At 41.9% G+C, this 19,502-nt stretch overlaps 1 protein-coding gene across 1 annotated transcript in view; it reads right to left on the bottom strand.

Annotated features, from left to right (window-relative positions):
• Positions 1-2,277: 2,277 nt before the first annotated feature.
• Positions 2,278-19,502, bottom strand: part of RUNX2 (RUNX family transcription factor 2) — a 144,400-nt gene continuing 127,175 nt past the window's right edge. The window contains exons 8-9 of the mRNA XM_027772081.1: positions 8,195-8,260; positions 2,278-6,671 (exon numbers count right to left, since the gene is read on the bottom strand). Coding sequence (XP_027627882.1) covers positions 6,193-6,671; positions 8,195-8,260 — 545 coding nt within the window. The 3' untranslated portion in view covers positions 2,278-6,192. The remainder of the gene's footprint in view (positions 6,672-8,194; positions 8,261-19,502) is intronic.

Here is a 19,502-nt window from a genome sequence, read left to right as displayed (position 1 = left end):
TACAGCAGACTAGCCAAGACCTCTACCTCTACAGTGGCTCTTGGTTGTCATTAGTTTCCCACATGTTCCCAGGAGTGAAAAATCAACTCTTGAAGGGACCAGCAGTTGTTAATACTTAAAGGAAACAGGTTAAGATTCTGTTTGAATAGTCCATAATGTAAGAGAAGACAAAACTCCTTAACACTGGAAAACAAAGCATAGAAGGTCAGCAATGTTTTAGTCAAAAGTCATAAAATTCTATTTCACCAGTTCAAGCTCATGTACTTTATCTTCTGCTGTGGTTTGATTTCTCCGTTTAAATTTGGAGGATAACATTCAACTCTTTACTTGTCTCTACTATTTGTCCAGCGAGCACACGCGCCTATAATAAAAACCTCTCAAAAAAAAAAAAATCAACTCATGAAGATCTGTAGGACTTGCTCTTACTGACTGTGAATGAAGGCTTCCCCAACAGCCTCCCCTGCCTTTCAGACTGTTTTCAAATCCCATAAATATAAACATGTGGCTCTTCAACCGCATCTGTAGATAATAACTTCAGGGGGCTTCCTGTTTACATGGCAATACCCATTTCCCAGCCAAATAAACTCTGTAACAGAGAGCTGAGGTGTTTATTGGGCCAGTCTCGGCTGGGATTGAGTTAACAGGAAATACCCACTCTTACAGAAATGCCTGATGATTAAATATTTTGGGGACAGGAGACATGAGGGATCTAAAACACTGGAGAAGTTTTCTTCTTCTGCCTGCCGTTTTGGTTAGAAACAGAGCAGCCATGATGACTATGGCCAACCAGCCCAGGCCTAACAGAGCCCCACAGCTGTGCATGTCCAGGATCAGAAGGGAGGACAGAGATGCAGGCAGAAAAGCTAGAGGCATCTTTTGCAACACATCCAGGCCTAGGGTGCCGTTAGGTGAAGGGATGGAAGAGATTCATCACTGGGCAGCCCTCAGCTTCCTGCCTGGCTACCCTGATTGAATAAGCAATGTATTCTCACATCAACTCTGTTCATAAATCCCAAGCTAAAAACAGGGGAGTCTCTCACCCAACCGTTCTCACTCAGTAGAGATTTTACCTGTCCCACGAGGGGATATTTGGCATGTCTAGAGGGTTCCATGACCAAGAAGGGACTACTAAACATTTCCCACAATGCACAGGACTGCATCCCTAACACACACAACAAAGAATTCTCAGTCTGAAGTGTCAATAGTGCCACGGGCTAGTCTAATATCTTTCCATAAACCAAGAAACTAGGACTCAGAGGAGTAAAGGAATTTGCCTTAAGCCATCCTGCTGGACCAACTGGACACGGAAAGCCACGGAGCCCACCTCCCCTGGTGGATGCCTCTGAAGGTCACAGAGACGTGTAATTTTAACAAGTAAATGCACATTCTCAAAGAGTTGCAGACAAGGTCCCTGGCTTACACTCACCCCAGTGCTTTTAGGATGTCTCCTATTCTTAGAAATTAGAGGTCTCCAAGATTCCTCAGAAAGCAGTGCCAAAGGGTTAAGCGTGAACATCAACTGTCAGTTTTCCAAGGGCCAGATTGGCCAGCGGCTGAGCTTCTCTGCACCACAGTTCCCCAGGCCCCTCTTCTAGAATTGCGGCTAGTCAGAGCACACAGCACAGGATGTAAAGAAAGCAACCATTCTCCCCCAGGCCCTCAACCTTATTACAGGGGAGGGACTTACCAAAAATAAACAATGGTCACGAAGAAAAAAAAAAGGCAACTAGTAGAATTTTCCTGAGCTTAGAGCCCTGCAAGCCAAGGTCCATTATAACTTATCTTTGGGCTTTGGTTGACTTTCTTTTTAAGAACCCAAAAGAGATGTGAGAAGGAAAATAGACCCCCCCCACCCCGTGTCTGGGCTGCCTGAGATCTTCTGACTAGAGTCAGGGGTTCTCTTGCTGGGCCCTGTTTCATGTTCTTAGAGATTAGAATCATCAAACTATTGAGGCTGCCCTCTATACACCCTGACTGACTCCATAGTCAGAATAAAGGGCTTTACTCAATGATGCAGTAAATGCTCCTTCCTTCAGACACAGGCTGATAAGGAAGTGAGTTCACTGTTAGATTCTCTGCCCACGATCTCTAGGAATAGTACAAAACAAGAAGACATTGTTTACTAAACTCTTTTCCCCCCTCTCACCAGTAATATAGGCCCTCTGCTCTTATCTAGCCCTGACAAGTTCTAAGACCAGTAAGTGCCCAGGTGTAGGCACAAGTAGACATCAAACCAGAGAAGAAACCGCGGATGAGAAAAGACCCAATGTACACACATAACAAAACCAAAAAAGCCATTTTATTGAAAATTAAATTCAAACTTCAAATTAATATTACAATCATGAAAAATGCCAAATAATTCAATTTACAATTGCAACATACAATACAAATAGTCCCTTTGAAGTTAAGAGTAAACTCATCCACAATCATGACCTGTGGCACAAAGCAGAATTTGTACAATATGTGCATGGAAAGCGATTCTTGGGCAACAGCGATTGGAAAAAATAAAAATGAAAGCTTGTATTTACACAAAATGCTACAAATATTTTTGTTCCACAGAAATCTAAGAATGGTAAAGCATATCCAAAAAAATGGAATTTTATTCAGAATACCTAAGAAATTACTGTAAGTTATGGTTTTGGCTGATATATTTCAAAGTACTGCATTAAAAAGCAAACAATTACCTGTAAACATGAAGTAAACAAACATCTAAAAAATTCTCACATAGAAAATAATTTTTAAACGCATTATCTTTTTAAAAAACAACAAATTTAAGATTTGAAGAGTCATCTTTTACTTTGTTTATTATTGTTCTTTCAAATACCGTAGGTAGAATTATTACTTGTGTTAATGCTTTGTGTTTCCATGTATATACCTAGACCCTGGGTCAGTCCCTTCCATCTCCTCTCTTCTGAATTTACAATGGGTGGTCCCTAATGGACAGTGTGGATTCTGCCGCTCACATTAAAGGGCCAATGTGGGTGGATGGGAGACAGTCTAAAGAGCAAATAAAAATGAATATGTTAAGTCTCTCAATTCCAGGCTGGATGTCATTCCACTAATCTAAAACCAAAGCTGGGGTACTTCTTCTGGAATTCTGACATAGATTACAATTTGTAGGAGAACTAAAGGCAGAGTCACGTGGCTGCAATGGTCATGCTGTAAATTCCAGCAACATTTGTGCTACACTAAGAACCGTGCTATTTTAACCCCAAGGAAATAGAGTGTTGGCTAGTTACATGGTTCCATAGGAGTAGTAAGACTTGCTTTGGTCTTGAAATCACAAATCATATATGACCCAGTGCAAATTAAGGGTTCAGTTTAAAAAAAAAAAAAAAAAGAAAAAGAAAAAGACAGAGAGGGAGAGAAAGAGAAAAGGAGGAGGAGAGAAGAGGGGAGGATATGGTAAAGGAGAGAGGGAGGGAAGGAACAGAGGAGTAAAGTTTTAGCCCCCTAGGCCAAAGTAGGCCAGAATTCGTTCTAAGAAATGTGAATTACCCCATTGGGATGATTGCAGTGAGGGTAGAGGGAAGAAGTGCTTGAATTTTTCCTAAGGAAAAAAACTTCTAAAGTGTTTCTGGGTTGCTGCCTGCAGCCACTATAATAACATTTCAACACAAAAGCATCCCTAAAGTCACTTAGTTTGTGTACTGTAAACTTAAAAAAGCCCTTTTAACATTAAAAAATAATGTACAAATATAGTACCTTTTTATTATTAAATAGGGTACAGCTGGCACTGGCGGTAACATTTTTATGTCAATTAATTAAAATTGAAATGTGTAACCAGACACTGGCTTTTTTAAGTGCTGCTGAACAAACACACATATTTTACACTGACAAATAAATGGACAGTGGTGTGCTTCAAGCTACCACACACAAACAATAAATAGAATCCATTACTACTTCCATCTTGCTTAAGTCATAGGAAAGTGGCTTGTTTATGTAAGCATACTTGGTATACAACCTTTAGAAGGCAAAGTGTTTTGTTTCATTTTCCACTCAATTTTTATTAGAAAGAGTCAGAATGAATTCCAAGGGAGACTCCCAGGTAGTAAGCACAGGTCCAATTGTCCCCAGGCTGTCTCACAAGGCTTGGTGGCCTGCAAAGGTGGGCTTGGGGATGACTAGAGAGTAAGGAGGGTTCTGGGGGCTGGAGGCAGCTCTCTGTGAAGCTCTGCTGAGGAGAGCACCAGATTCAAATAAAGGGGCCCTGACCTGCGTGGGCAGGATGACAGGGATTTGCCTTATGGTGTCATGAAGTGATCTTGGCTGGGATTAAGGATCTGCTCTTGAAAATTTGCCATGTGGCCACCAGGCATGGTCAAAGTGCATCCTACAGGAGGGCTCTAGCTCAAATTCATAGACAGTAGTAGACGGACACCAAACCCAGATAGCCTTGACCTCCCTTGACTCTTCTTGTGAGAACTACCAATGCCAAAGGCTGTAAATGTAGGTCCCCACAGGCTGTACGTCCTCTCACATCAGCTACCTGCAGCATCTTGGCGCTACTTCAGATGACTGGCGCCCACAGGACAATGACTTCATTCTGCTCCTTCAGTTGCAAATTCAGTGGCAAGCTGCCAGTGGGGCCTTCGGGAAGGTGGATTTGGGCTCTCTTGATTTACTGTTTGGTAAGGTTGGTCGGCTAAGAATCCCTGGTGTACACATTCTGCTTTCCTGGACTATGGGTATCATGACTGATCCCTTACCCACTTGTGGGGCTTTAGGCTGACTTTGTCTTCACTGTGAAGCCTGGCGATTTAGAGTTTTACTTAACTATGAAACCACAGAACATCTTTCTGAAGTTCAGTGAGTCATTTGTGCTTGTCTTTTTAATATGACAAGAGTCATAATTATCCCAAAGAAATTAGGAAACCACATCACTCTAGCATTTCATGCTGATAAAGGGCCACGTAAGTGACAAAGGGCCAAAGGGTTGTTTTTTAAATCCCTATTTATTGCTTTAAAAGGCAAAGCTGTGTTAGAGGCAATCGAAGATGTGAAAGAATTAAACATAACATTTCCTTCATACATCACAAAAACAAGCTACATCTAAAATATTTGGAAATGGAAGTACTTTTAAAAATCACATTGTGCCTGGATGAACTGAAATTGCTTAGCAATATTTCAGATATGGCTCTAGCCCACTAAAGAAATTTGTTATTTAATAAAGAGCACTTTTAGAGACCGAAGTCAACATATCAATACACTAAGAAATGTTTCAAGGGTCCAAATGTCATTAAATAATTATAAATATATCTTTAAAGTTATATGACCATTCACGTTAGCAAGTTACCTCAGATTTTACACATATTCATAATTTAAAAAAAAAAGAAAACAAATAACACACAGCCAAACACAAACACTATCTATACCAATATGGCTATAATAAGGTATTGCCATTTTCAGTTTTGCATAAAAGGAGAAGAGGGATTTTAGGGGTAGGACTTCTTTTTTCGGTTAAATGGGAAAAGGAGGAGGGGGAAATATATAAAAAAGTGAAATAAAATAATCTGTCCTGATCGGTATTTTTGAAGTCACTTTTGTAGAGCAGAGAGAACAAAAACCGAACCCATAGTTCAGATGAGTGCCTGCAGCAGGTGTGAAAGCACATAGGGAGCCGGACTCTGAATGGATCGTACCGTAAGGGAAGCATCCGTTCTGGCTCTCTTCCCTTTATGTGCGCCTTGGCTGGCTTTGTAAGCTGGTCTGCAGAGTGCACTGCTCCACACACAGTCGCAACTGAGAGGGTGTGTGGTTTCAAAGCACAGGGAGGAAGCAGCTTTGCTCTTCTTCCTCCAGAACCTGTCATCCACCTCTCTGAGTTGACATATGAACAGGTTATTTACGATACAGACCAAAAAAAAAAAAAAAAAAAGAGAGAGAGAGAGAGAATAAAAACAAAAACAAAAAATACCTTTTCCCTTGTTTGTTCCTTTGTAAAAGCACATCTTAAATAGTAAACAATCTGAAACCTGATTATGATCGCCTCTCACGGGCCTTCTGCATCTCAATAGCTACCCTCTCAGAGTTGTAAGATCATGATAAGTGAGTGAATGAAAAAAATCTTCTAAAAAGTAGGCACTTTGTAGATAGCTATTTGATATACATATATATGCGCTCTCTATATATGTATATATTGATACATGTGGGATGTGGCCCCAGATAGCACTAGGCCACTGCTGCGGAATTTCAATATGGTCGCCAAACAGATTCATCCATTCTGCCACTAGAATTCAAAACGGTTGGGGAACTGCTGTGGCTTCCATCAGCGTCAACACCATCATTCTGGTTGGGCAAATTTGGATTTAATAGCGTGCTGCCATTCGAGGTGGTGGTGCATGGCGGAAGCATTCTGGAAGGAGACCGGTCTCCCCCCGGCACCATAGGGAACTGATAGGATCCTGACGAAGTGCCATAGTAGAGATATGGAGTGCTGCTGGTCTGGAAGGGTCCACTCTGGCTTTGGGAAGAGCCGGGGTAGGGTGGTGGCAGGTAGGTATGGTAGTGAGTGGTGGCGGACATACCGAGGGACATGCCTGAGGTGACTGGCGGGGTGTAAGTAAAGGTGGCTGGATAGTGCATTCGTGGGTTGGAGAAGCGGCTCTCAGTGAGGGATGAAATGCTTGGGAACTGCCTGGGGTCTGAAAAAGGGCCCAGTTCTGAAGCACCTAAAAATTACAACAGAAGATGGGGGAAAAATCTGTAAATATCAATTAAAATAATGATAGAATTTTTACAAGAGAAAAGAAAACTTTAGCTTTCCCAAAAAGGAACAGCAAGCCACAAACAGACCTTCAAATGCACCACTCACTTTACAGTCATTTTTTTTTTTTTTTAACCCACTTGACAGTCTTAACAGCATTTATCCTTAAGTTCTTCACCCCCAGAGAAACCCAAAGGGCTTTAAAAACCCAAATTCGTGCTAGGTCATTATGTAAACCAACCCAACACTCTGATCATACAGGTTCACTCACCAGACTTCAAGAGAGAATCCTCATTGACTTTTTTCTCTCTTTTTGTTTCTTGATGCACTTCAGATAGTTGAAATAGAATTTATACTAAGTTGGACAAAGGTATTTTTCTCAACCCAATATTAAGAAATTCCAAAATGATCAGTTTCATTATTGGCACTCTCGGCAGAGCTCCTTCATCCATGAAAGGACCTCAGAAAGATACCCTAACATGCCCCTAACATCACTTCTTTTAAACCCTTAAAAGAATTAAAATCTTGTTATAACCTTCATCTCAGCAACAATGAAATCAAAGCAGATTTCAATATAATCTGAAACTATCTCATTCTTCAGGGACTCGCAAGGGTCATAAACTAGATAAGGTTTTGAAAGTGGAGGTGTGGGGTGGTCAGGAGGGGGAGCACCTCAGGAATCACTGCACGCGAGCCTTGTTGGTAGACAGATGGCCTGATTTAGGTCAGGTGCAGACAGTAGCTTTGCGAAAGGCTCTTTGCCCAGGGGACATTAAGAGGAGGACACCCCCTCACGCATCTACTGGGCCCCTACACCGCATACTCTAGAGGCAAGAATGATTTCCCCCTAAAATGTGAAGTCCTTTAACTTCCTAAGCTAACAGTATGCCTCCTTAATCATTATTTCTGGTGCCGGACTTATGAAACCACAGTTATAAACCATTTCATATGGAATTTAGCTTTCCGAACTGCCTAAAAACTTACTGCGTTTTGTAAAGACTGGCTTCACTATGATTTTCTAGGATTGATAGAATTGTGACAAGGCCTTTCTAACATCAGTGCTCTTGTTAAAATTTTGATCCTTTCTAAAACCCTCCAAATTTGGATCTTGTATAGTTGCTTTACCTATAGTTTTTACCTAAGGGGAAAGTACTTAGCAATTCTCAAAGCTCTTAGTGAATAGGTACTTTTTCAGCCCCATTTTCATTCAGCCCATCTTCTTGGCTACTATGATGTGCATGAAAGGAATAATCCTAGTACTTTTCTTTAAAAGTACTGATTGAGGGTCGTTAATTTTTGCTAAAGTGTACACTGCCTATGCTCTTTATAAAATTCTAGGGTTAAGTGCAAGTATGTGCATCTGTAATGCAAAGTGACTATTTAAAAGCGACATACAGTTAAAAACTTTTCTCACAAATCGTACAGTAGCAATCAGACAGCCCAGCCCAGCCCAGCCCTGCCCAGCCCAGCAATTGTTAAAAGTCTCACCTGCCTGGCTCTTCTTACTGAGAGTGGAAGGCCAGAGGCAGAAGTCAGAGGTGGCAGTGTCATCATCTGTAAAATGAGGGGGATGAGCTCTAAGTTCCCTTCCAGCTCTAATGTTCTACGACCATGAATTCCAAGACAGAAAGAGAAGCAACAGCCTTAGGGGAGGGGTAGACAGATAGGTGCCCATCCTACATTAGTACTTTCCCAGAATCCACAGGACCATAAGCAGAAGGTAAAAAGCTACTGAGCAGCTTCCAATACCAGAAGCAAACATCTTTCAAGATGACAAAACAAAAACTATCACAGCTCAGGCAGTTCCTGCCTGCTTTTTATAAATTACATACTTGACTTGTCTCTACCTAACCCCACCCCAAAACAAAATTCTGAAAAGCTCAAGTTTTACAACATGGAGGCGGTGGTTATGACAGAACCAGAAATGGGAGCGGATGAGATTTAGCATCTTCCCTGCCCACTGCCTGTGCGCTGTCTTAGGCAATAGAGACACTACATACAGGCCACAGGTGGTCCTCAGACCTTTCACTGCAGAACGTCTGGGTGAACTGGAGTTGGCAGAGCTAATGGTTATAGGCAAGTCTCTTCTCTGTGCATTAAGTTCGATACTTAGATCATGTGAGAAAAACCAGAATAGCGTGAGCAATTTAAAACGGAAAGAAGTCGCACTTAAAACGTCAACATTTGTCCCCCACAGAAGCACAGGGTTCACACAGATAGGCATGCTAATGTACAAAATGCTTCTCATGTGGATTTGTACTTAAAATATACTGGAGTAAATAATTAATATTCCATATGGTTTTACTTATTTTGATGCAGAAGCCTCATTAAAATCTTTTATGTGGGGCCCTGCCAGTAAACTCCAATACGGTTTTGAATTCACCAGCCCCCCCGACCTTGCCACCTTTCTGACTATTTCACCTGATACATTTTGCCGATGTTTTTATTACCCGTCACATGCCAGGATTACTGTACCTTTTGGTTTATAGATGCTAGCTAACACAAATTGACATTCATTTTTCAATTAATGAGCTGTGGCTGTGGTTTATAGAATACAATACAACAAATTTCCGCTAGCTTTACAGTGTCGGTAGAGACCGTAATGTTTTGAGGATTAACTCTTTCTTGGCAAAGAGAGGTAATGCGAACTTTGAAGTGATTAAAGGATAATTTTTACAAACAGAATATTTTGGAATTTGCTTAGTCATTTTATGTAATAAGGAACGTTTCTGAAACATACTGCAATGTGTCCTATGTGAAGAAATATCAACAACTTGCTATGTATGAGATCCCTTACAGAATAATCTATGCTTGGGATGTAGACAAATCCTAAACTTAAAAAGAAAGAATAAAAATCCCCTGCTCAGCTTCAATTTATTTATATTTGTTACAGAAGCAAAGAATATAATGAAATTTTCTTTCATTAAATAAGATTATAATTACACTGCTAATCTCTTTTCGTACATGACTCAGGTTTTCTTTTAGACCCTTTTTTTGGGTTGTTTTGACATTTTGACCTACACTACTCATATTTTGTGTCACTGGCCACACGACAGCCATAAGCTTTAAAAATATAGTATCAGCTAAAGTAATATAAATTCAACTTATTAAATAGTTCACAAGTTGAAAAGGCAAGAGAGTTCTACAAGTACTATTACCTCAATCTAATTTTATAATGCAAAGCCAAAGCTCAGTTACTGCTACAGCAGTGACCAGTAGCCTCAGAGGTCCCCAGAGCCAGTTCGGGACTGTATAAAATAGTAAGGAATAACTTTCACAACTCCCCCTCGTTTTTTGTTTTCCTATTATCCACACATTTCTTCCATGTACAAAATATATTAAGCTTTTTTTTTTTTTTTTGCTATAGGGCACATGTGCTCGCCGGAAAGACAGAGAGACAGAAAGTGAGAAATCACCCTCCGGAGGGGGGGGTGACCACACGGCAATCCCTTCTCCATTCTCCTCTCGCGATCTTGGGTATGCTCACACATGCACCCAGCATAAGTTTTAAGCCACCGGGTCCAGGACTCGAACTACGGTCAATTACATGGGAGTCCAGCGACACAGCCATTACGCTAACTGCTGGTCCCAAAATATATTAAGCTTTTCTGAACAAAAGACACTGCTCAGAAGTTGAAGGGGCTACAGCCAACACTAAAGCATCTATTCTAAGAGTTCCAAAAAGGTGTGCCTACATTCAGGGATGCCTGAGGTTCTGCCGGGATTTACTGGAAACCCAAGAATATGTGGTGCATCTTCATGACGGGATGGGATCATTCAGCCTGGGCAAGCAGTACCCTATACAGGAAACATGAATGTGATACGGAGGGACTGTGCACATAGGTGAATTTTTAGGCAAATGAAAAATAATTTCAACAAAATTTTCACTGGGACACTTTAGGCTATGTTCCCAGATCCCCTAGGATATCACGTACTCCCTTTATGTGACTGGGGTACTCTGATGGAAAAGTTTAAATTCCTAATATACTGTTATACAATTCTAATTGAACCCTTTTGATAAGTAGGGAAAACAATCCAGAGAAGGAAGCCACTTACTACTGTAAAACTGCATAGCTTAAGAAAGGGAGAGTCACGACTAGACAAATCTCTTTGACTTTAACCGAGGAAGTGCAATCTCGGTTACCCTCAATTAATTGGTTGACATGGTCACAGATGGACCTATCTATCGTCTGTCTATCTATCTGTCTCAATGAGAGTCGCAGTCTTTGGGATACTATTAAAAACTCTTTTGGGCCTTATCATTCAGCCAATCTACTAAACAGTGAGCAATCAGTCCAGTTGCTCAGGACATAATGTGAATGAGACCAAGGTCAAGGGTTTGATCCCCTTAGGACATGCTGGCTTCCCACAGATGCACTCATTCCAGAGCTGCTGTCTACACCCCCAGCCACAGCCAGACAGCTTGCAAACAAATGTAGCTGTCCTAAAGAGTTGCAAGAACCCTGCTCATTAAAGCAGCAGCAGTTTTTCACAACCTAATATACATAGGAAAGACTATATTAATAAAACGCATTGAAGCTCAAATAAAAATAAAATCCATGTTAAAAAGAAAACAACTTGCCACCCTCCACAAGGTCTGTGAGGGAAAAAGAAAACAGCCTCTTTATCCAATCAGGTTTTTCAGGTCCTCAGAGCAAGCAGAACGTGTGTGAAATCAGGTCAAGAAGTAATAAAAGAACCTCTGATCCTCACTTCTCATGTCCTGCAACCCTCCATTTGACACCTTTCATTTACTGTTCTCTAGTGTTGCTTACCCTGCTTCATGGAGGACTAGCAACTGAAGGGTGAACTGCTGGGGCCAGGTGGTGACACGGTGGTAATGCAACTGGACCCACACGGGAAAGATCTTGGGTTCTCATCCCAGGACTTCCTTAAGCATGCTGAGTCATAATAGTGGCTGATTGAGACTAGGGGTAGATGGTGGCATAGGCACCCTGTGGAGGTGCCTGTCTCCCTCATGAAAGAAAGAAACAAACTTTAAAAAAAAAAAGGGGGGGGGACAGATCTAATAATTCTTTGTGTTTCTCCTTCAGTGTTTAATAACACTAAGTCTATATTTTCAGGCCTTTATCAAGGCCTTTACTCAAACAAACATTTTCTTATTTAGTAGGTGTAGTGGTATAAGTAATGGTTGATTGAAAATAGGCAAGAAAATCCCTAGGTTGAAAAGAGGCCGGAGTTCCAGAAAAATAACAGACTGGGTACTTGCCGTTGAGGGCTGTCAACTGGGAAACACTGTGCCCATGTTATCTTCCCCTCTGAGCAGGATTTATACATTCCAGCTGGGGAGGCAGGTTGGGCAGGGAAAGAAAGGAAAAGGGGCCTTGAATCCAGACTGAACATATGTTGGCATATTCAGTCCCCTGTTCTTTTTTTTTTTTTTTTTTTAAGGCAAAGGCATAAACGCACAGAATGAAAAGCCATCATACTTCTCAGCAATGAGGTGTTAACTTCAAAGCTTCATTGGGGCCTTTTAAATGGTAGGAGTTATTGCTTCAACAAATCTCAAATAAAGCCAAAGAACTTTTTATTAACCCCTCACGGCATGCTTCCTATTGGAACATATAATGCACATGGGCTACACAGAGCTACTCTCCCTCTGGTCACTAAGAATCTTCCTCCTCTTTTTTATAGCATTTTGGCTGTCCCCTTCCAACTGCTGCTTTTTCGGTCCCCTTTTCTTTTTTTTTTTTTTTTCTAAGGCAAAGGCATAAACGCACAGAATGAAAAGCCATCATACTTCTCAGCAATGAGGTGTTAACTTCAAAGCTTCATTGGGGCCTTTTAAATGGTAGGAGTTATTGCTTCAACAAATCTCAAATAAAGCCAAAGAACTTTTTATTAACCCCTCACGGCATGCTTCCTATTGGAACATATAATGCACATGGGCTACACAGAGCTACTCTCCCTCTGGTCACTAAGAATCTTCCTCCTCTTTTTTATAGCATTTTGGCTGTCCCCTTCCAACTGCTCTATTATATAATTTCCTATTTCATTTCTGTGCCAATAGCATTTATTTTCTGTATCACTCTTTTGGGCCCTTACTATTTTATTGAATTATTAGCTGTTTCGTAGTCTGTTCTCTCCAACTATAAAGTCAGCTTTGGAAGGTAAAGGTTCTATTTTCCTCACATATCCCTCTCAGAATTTAGGACATTGTTAGAGCTTAAAATGAAAAAAGTATATGGGTGCATGGATGGATGGATAAATGAAGAAAGAAATGAGTCCAAGGATCAGGAACTCTGCAACATCTGTGTGTCTGTGTGTTTTTGACACATTCAAAAAGAAAAAGCACTAAGCAATGCTGATGTCAAATCTCTAATGTAATTCAAACATATTATATACCTATAAAACCTTGTAAAACTCTCTTTAAAGAGTGTTCAAAGCTATTCCCAAGCATCATTACATCACTGGACCTCACAGGGCAGGCAGGGGCCTCACCAACAGCAGTTGCCACTAATCAACGGAGGCCTTTGGTTTGCTACTGGTGTTGTTCCCACCTCATTCCCAGGACCTGACCAGCTTAGAGCCAGAATCTGTGAGGAGGTCCACAGTGGGGAGCCCTGGGGGAGAAGAGATGAGGTGAAGAGGGCCAGGCCAGAAATGCCTGACCTGCCAGGTTAGCACACTCATCCCACTCATCACATTCATGGAAATCCTGGTGTTTATTCAGCATGAGTAAAGTAACAGAAGCTAAACCCACATCCTGTCTGAATTTTCTTTTCTTTTCTTTTTTTTAATTTTTTTTTTGGGGGGGGAGAGGTTTTTGCTACGGGGTGCGTGTGCTTGCCAGAAAGAGAGAGAGAGACAGAGAGACAGAAAGCGAGAAACCACCCCCCAGGGGAGATGGCCACACCACAGTCCCTTCTCCTCTCGGGATCTTGGGCATGCACACACATGCATCCAGCATCAGTTTAAGGCACCACATCCAGGACTCAAACCATGGTCGATTACATGGAGCCCAGTAACATAGCCATTACACCAACTGCGGTCCCTCTCCCATCTGAATTTCTAGAACAGCATATAGGGCCAGTAGGTTGGAGTCATCAAGAATCACAGATGACTTTTGTAATAGATAATGACAGAGGCCTGCAGATACAGTGAGTTTGGGTGGCCGCAGAAGACTCAGGCGTGGGGTCTCCTGTCCCAGGTCTAGTGTCCTGACCTTGCTCTGTACCCTGACAGAGCACCTGGCGGGCTTGAGCTTCTTGAGTGGGTTTGAGCTTCCTGAGATCCATATTCTATGGAAAACCCATGGAAAGGGGAATTCTTCCACTTACATACCACTTTTTCATGCCACACAGGTGGCAGAGTCTTAAAACCAAAGTATATCCCCCTATCCAAGCACAGACCTGCCACCTCTCACAAGGGACAACTGAGCGACCCTGCAAAGAAAGGGACAGGAGTTAAATGGAGGCTGGGGATACACTCCAAGTCCTTGTCTTCCTTTTCCAATGTCACAACCCACTGCTCCTTAGTATGATCCTTCTGCTTCCTGGCAAGCTTGTGTTCTCCTCAGAGTTCCCAGCCCCCTCTATCCTCTCTGCCAGACCAAGTTAAGTAAGCACTCTCTTCAAAGCGCACCACCCCACAGGGATTTCCCTAGTGGACACATTCTTATCATAATCTTTTCTTTATCATACATGCCTCAGATACTAATGTATATGTTTTACTACTTCATGCAACAGTACTTCTCTGAAACCAGTGAAAATACTTTAAAATGCAAACTGAGTAAAAATGACGGGCCCCACTATGGTGGCATGCACTGTTAACATGCTGTGTTCCTGCAGACTGGGACCATATGAGAGGCCCAGGTTCAAATTTTGGTCTGATCTACAAGCCAGGCCTAGGGGCACACCTGTAATACCAGTGACTCAGAGAGGCTGAGGCAAGAAGATTGCAAGCTTGAAGCTGGCTTGGCAACATAGCCAGAAAATCATTTTTTTTTTTTTGGAGAGATTTTTTTCTCTATAGGGCGCATGCGTTCGCCAGACAGACAGAGAGAGACATAGAGACAGAAAGCGAGAAATCACCCCCCAGGGGGGATGGTCACGCCGCAATCCCTTCTCCTCCATTCTCCGCTCGGGATCTTGGGCACGCATGCACATGCGCCCAGCGTGAGTTTTAAGCCACTGGGTCCAGGACGCGAACCACGGTCAACTACGTGGGAGTCCAGCAACATAGCCATTATGCTAGCTGCTGGTTCTCCATGTCCAGACAATCTTTAAAAAAAAAAAAAAAAAAAAAAGCCAGGCGTGCTGGCATATACCCATAGACTCAGCTAGGAGGCTGAGGCAGGGAGGCCATGACATGGTGAGATCCTGTCTTCACAAAACAAAAACAAAACCCTAAAAACCACATATCATTCATTTAGATGCTACCTAAGATTTAGCATGGTGCTGAGAAGGAACGGGGGCCTCAAAAACTGTGCTAAATGGATGAATCACTAGCATAGTGTCAGGCAGGCAACACAGCAGAAGCAGAAATGCTATATAAACATCCAAAAGTCAAATTTAGATGATACGAAAAGTATTACACTGCATTTTCCACACTGAGGTTTTTAAGGGATTTTATATCAATTTCCTAAATTCCCCCTCATGCTAAATAATGATCAGGATCCATAAAAATTTGTTTTACTTTTAATTGCATTACATAATCATTGTGAAAATAGACCATCTATTTGGTCTATTTGAGAGAAATGTAATGGACCATCCTGATGGAAATGACACCAGCAAAATGAGAATGTAAAATCAATTTCTTTTAAGATAATAAAGTGACTAGCAAATGCTATCATTTTGCAAAAGAGAAATGCCTCAATTATCCAGCATAAATATTTGTTTTCCATGTGGTAATGAATTGTACTTTTCCACTGCAGGCTAACAAACTCTGAAAAAAACAGTTGATCCTGAGGCTAAGAAAGTATGTTGCAATGAAGAAAAGAAAGAGAAGGAAAAAAAAATAATAAAAACTGGCAATTTTCAGAAAATTTGACCATTCCTTAAACCTACTCAAATTTTGAGGATATGGCTGAAATAATATATTTCTTTTCTTGTGAAGGGAAAGGGAGCAGGCAGGAGGTAAAAGATGTGCAAGAGTATGTGTGTGCACATGGGGGAAGGAGAGCAAGAGACAAGGAAGGAGCCAAAGAAGACGGTGGATGAGAAAGGGGAAGAAGAGAGAGAGCCAGAGAGAGAGGGAGAGAGAGCTTCTTGCTAGACCTTGATGAAGAACTTTTTAAATCCTAGGAAGGGTGATAGTCTTTGAAACCAGATCGGCCACAGGAAGAAGGCCAGCACCCAGGACACCGTGTCTTTCAGAAGGGGCCACCCACAGTGCTGTGGCGGTCATATGACTGCTCTGTCACATCCTGAAGCCATTTCCAGCCCATGCACACGTCTGTGCTCCCATTTAGAGAGGATAGGATATATTGGGAACGCACATATGGAAACACTTTCAGAGAATCAGTTTCCATGAAATTCATAATGAGCCAAGTGGCTTCAGATGTGGTTGCGTTCCTCCGATTAGCCAGGAAAAAAAAAAAAGGAAAAAAGGAGGAAAAAAGGGACAAATCCACCCTTTCAGGCCTTATTTTAGTTTCAGAAAAATTAAAAACCACTAATGACTTATGGCTACCAAAATATGAAGGCACAACTAAGAGAAGAGGAACAAGGAAGGAAGGAAAAAGTTTAAAACTGATAGCCTTTCCCTCCTACAACAATAGCTGCAATATCAGTAATCTTCTCTTGAATCAGGGAGGCTATCCTGTGATGGGATCTGCCTGGAGTGGCATAATAAATTTTCTGACATCCTGGCAGAATGTAACATGCACACACACACACATGAAGGGGTGGGAGTAGGAGGGGAGACCAGGAGGGAGGCAGAGGCTACGAGACCAAACCTTATTTGATAACATATGAGGTCAATTAAGATTATTTTAAAAATTGCAACTAAATGATAAATTGTTCCTAAGTAAATCTTCAGAAAAGTCTGAATTCAGGAGGGACAGCTTGGTATTTTCCTGTGGCCTATGCTTGTGGTAACTTGGACTATATTAAAAGCAGAAATTTATGAACTGGTTGAGATGTTATATATTAGACACCAAAGCCTGGCTGATAGGAAGGCACATAATACAAGAGTGGGGAGATTTTTTTTTTTTTTTTTTTTTTGGAGAGGTTTTTGCTATAGGGCGCGTGCGTTTGTCAGAAAGAGAGAAACAGACAGACAGAAAGCGAGAAATCACCTCCCGGGAAAATGGCCACACTGCAATCCCTTCTCCTCCATTCTCCTCTTGGGATTTTGGGCATGCAAGCACAGGCACCCAGCCTAAGTTTAAGCTGCTGGGTCCGGGACTTGAACCGTGGTCAACTACAAGGGAGTCCAGCGACATAGCCATTATGCCAACTGCTGGTCCCAAGGGGGAAGATTTTTAAAGAGAGATATTTAACTGATTTTAGTAATATATATATAAATATATATATATATATATACATGCATATTTATGTTATATTATATTTACTATGTATTAGCAATATATATATATATACACACATTTATACAAAAACAAAGGCATATTATAGATTAAAATTCACATGAATTTTCAGATAAACAAGGGACTTAAAAACATTCTCCTGGGCCGGCTGGTTAGAATAACTGGATAACACATGGACAACTACATGGTTTGAGTCTTGAACCTGATGGTTTGAAAAACATGCCAGGTGTGTGTGTGCATGCCCAAAATCCCAAAAGGAGAAATAGAGGAGAAGAGATGCAGTGTGGCCATTCCCAGTGGGGGTGCTTTCTCATTTTCTTTCTCTGTGGACACCCATGCCCTCCAGCAAATTAAAACAACAACATTCTCCTTGAAGGGCTGGGGTTGCCTGAGGTTATGCCAACAGACTGCAGAGAGCAAGTGTGGTAAAGGAGGCCCTGAGCTGCCTTTGCTCTTTGAGGTGCTCCAGTGGAAAAATCTGAAAAGCATTTCCTATAGGCTGGGTAAGCGCAAACCCATTGTACAGGAATGCTCTGGCTTGAAGCTGCTTATTGATGCACCAAGACCCAGAACTGGCTATTGCTTACCAGACACTAGGCAGTCTTTGCTCTTCCCTACCACATGCACCCTGTGAGCATAATAATCAGAGTACCCGCTGTGTTACCAAAGATGGAGTGGCTCCCCAAACAACCGAGATGCCGTGACTCAGATGCAGAAGATCTTTACTTGATGGCAGTCCTTCTACTTATGTCATTTAAAACTCTGCAAGAGGGGCCAGCAGGTGGCTTAGTGGTTAAGGTGCTGGACTCTCACATGGCTGACTGCAGTTCGAGTCCTACACCTGGCACCTGGAAAAATCACACCAGCCATATGCGTGTACATGCTCAAAATCCCAGAAGGAGAATGGAGAAGGGATTGTGGCATGGCCATCCCTCCTTCTGGTGATTTCTCACATTGTCTCTCACTGTCTCTATAGCAAAGAAAAAAGAAGTTTGGTGATGTCCTTGAGTTATTGACTAATAAATGGTAGCTAGACCTGGCCCCACACATGTAAAAGTACACAGCAAACAACAAACATCCTCATTTCAAAAGGGCATTCCTTCTTACCAGTATTATTTGAACTAGCAGAACCAAAAGAAGAAAGAAACTGAAAAGATTAGGTCCAAGCTACAAAATCTATGCACTGAGAACAGGAATCCTAAAAGTCCTGGTTTAACCCCACACACCCAGCTCCGGGTATAACCAAACTTTTCTGCAAAAAAACCATGACTGAAAAGAGACATGCCCATTGAGGTAGGTCAAGGAAGCTGTGAAAACGCATGATCAAAACGGATGCCACTGGCCACCACGTCTGAATGCAAACAATGTGTTTTTGGAAGGAGTTTAAATTCTCTACTTCTTGAATGAGGAGTAGGTCTGCTCCTCTGCATCTAACACCAACTCAGTCTATCTTTATGATTGAGTCTACAGCTGATCCAGAGGAGGGGTCCAGGGAATGAAAGAATTGACTCCAGGCAGCAGCTGTTTCCAAGGCAGAATCACACAAAATTTGGCAAGTTTGAAGAATGATTTGTTTTTCCAAATATACTTCCTAAGATAGATTTCAAAAGGTCTACTGCCCTGGTATGGCCCAATAGTCCTGAGCCCACCCTGAAAATTAGAGCATATATCTCTAACTATATAAAGCCTCAGACCCAGACCTTGACCCAGATTACCAAGGTACCATTCTGTTTTTATAAATCAGCTATCCCAAGCCTAACACAATCTGAATTCATCTAGGACCAAAGCCACAGACCTGACTTAGCCACAGTGGCCCAAGTGAGAAGGCACGGCGCACAATGGCTGAGGTTACAGAGGAAGCCCAAGTGTGGTGGCCCAACCTAAACAGGCCAGCTGTGCTGGGCATGCCTATAATCCTAGCTAAATGGGAAGTCAGGGCAAGAAGACTGTGCCATGACAAGACCCTGTCAAAAATCTCTCTCTTTAAAAAAATAAAAGACCCAGCATAGGTGGAACCATCCATAATGTAGTGGACTGCAGTGCTGGAAGCCACATGGCCAACGGCAGGTTCAGATACCCAGGTAGGCCTAAACTACACAGAGCACCCAGGATCCTGAGGAGCTCAAGAGCTAGAGAGGGGAGATCACAGCATGACAACACCCTATTCTCTCTCTGTGTCTCTCTTCCCTCCCTTCTCCCTCATGCATGCACACGTGCTTGCCATCATCATCAAAATTTGTAAAAAGCCACAAATTTAACCTCAAATTGTATCCTGCCAGGATCTTT

This window comes from Tupaia chinensis, unplaced genomic scaffold, assembly GCF_000334495.1.
Source record: "Tupaia chinensis unplaced genomic scaffold, TupChi_1.0 Scaffold000252_1, whole genome shotgun sequence".
Taxonomy (NCBI): domain Eukaryota; kingdom Metazoa; phylum Chordata; class Mammalia; order Scandentia; family Tupaiidae; genus Tupaia; species Tupaia belangeri.
The sequence above is the reverse complement of the archived record's forward strand: the minus strand, read 5'-3'. Positions and strand labels throughout refer to the sequence as shown.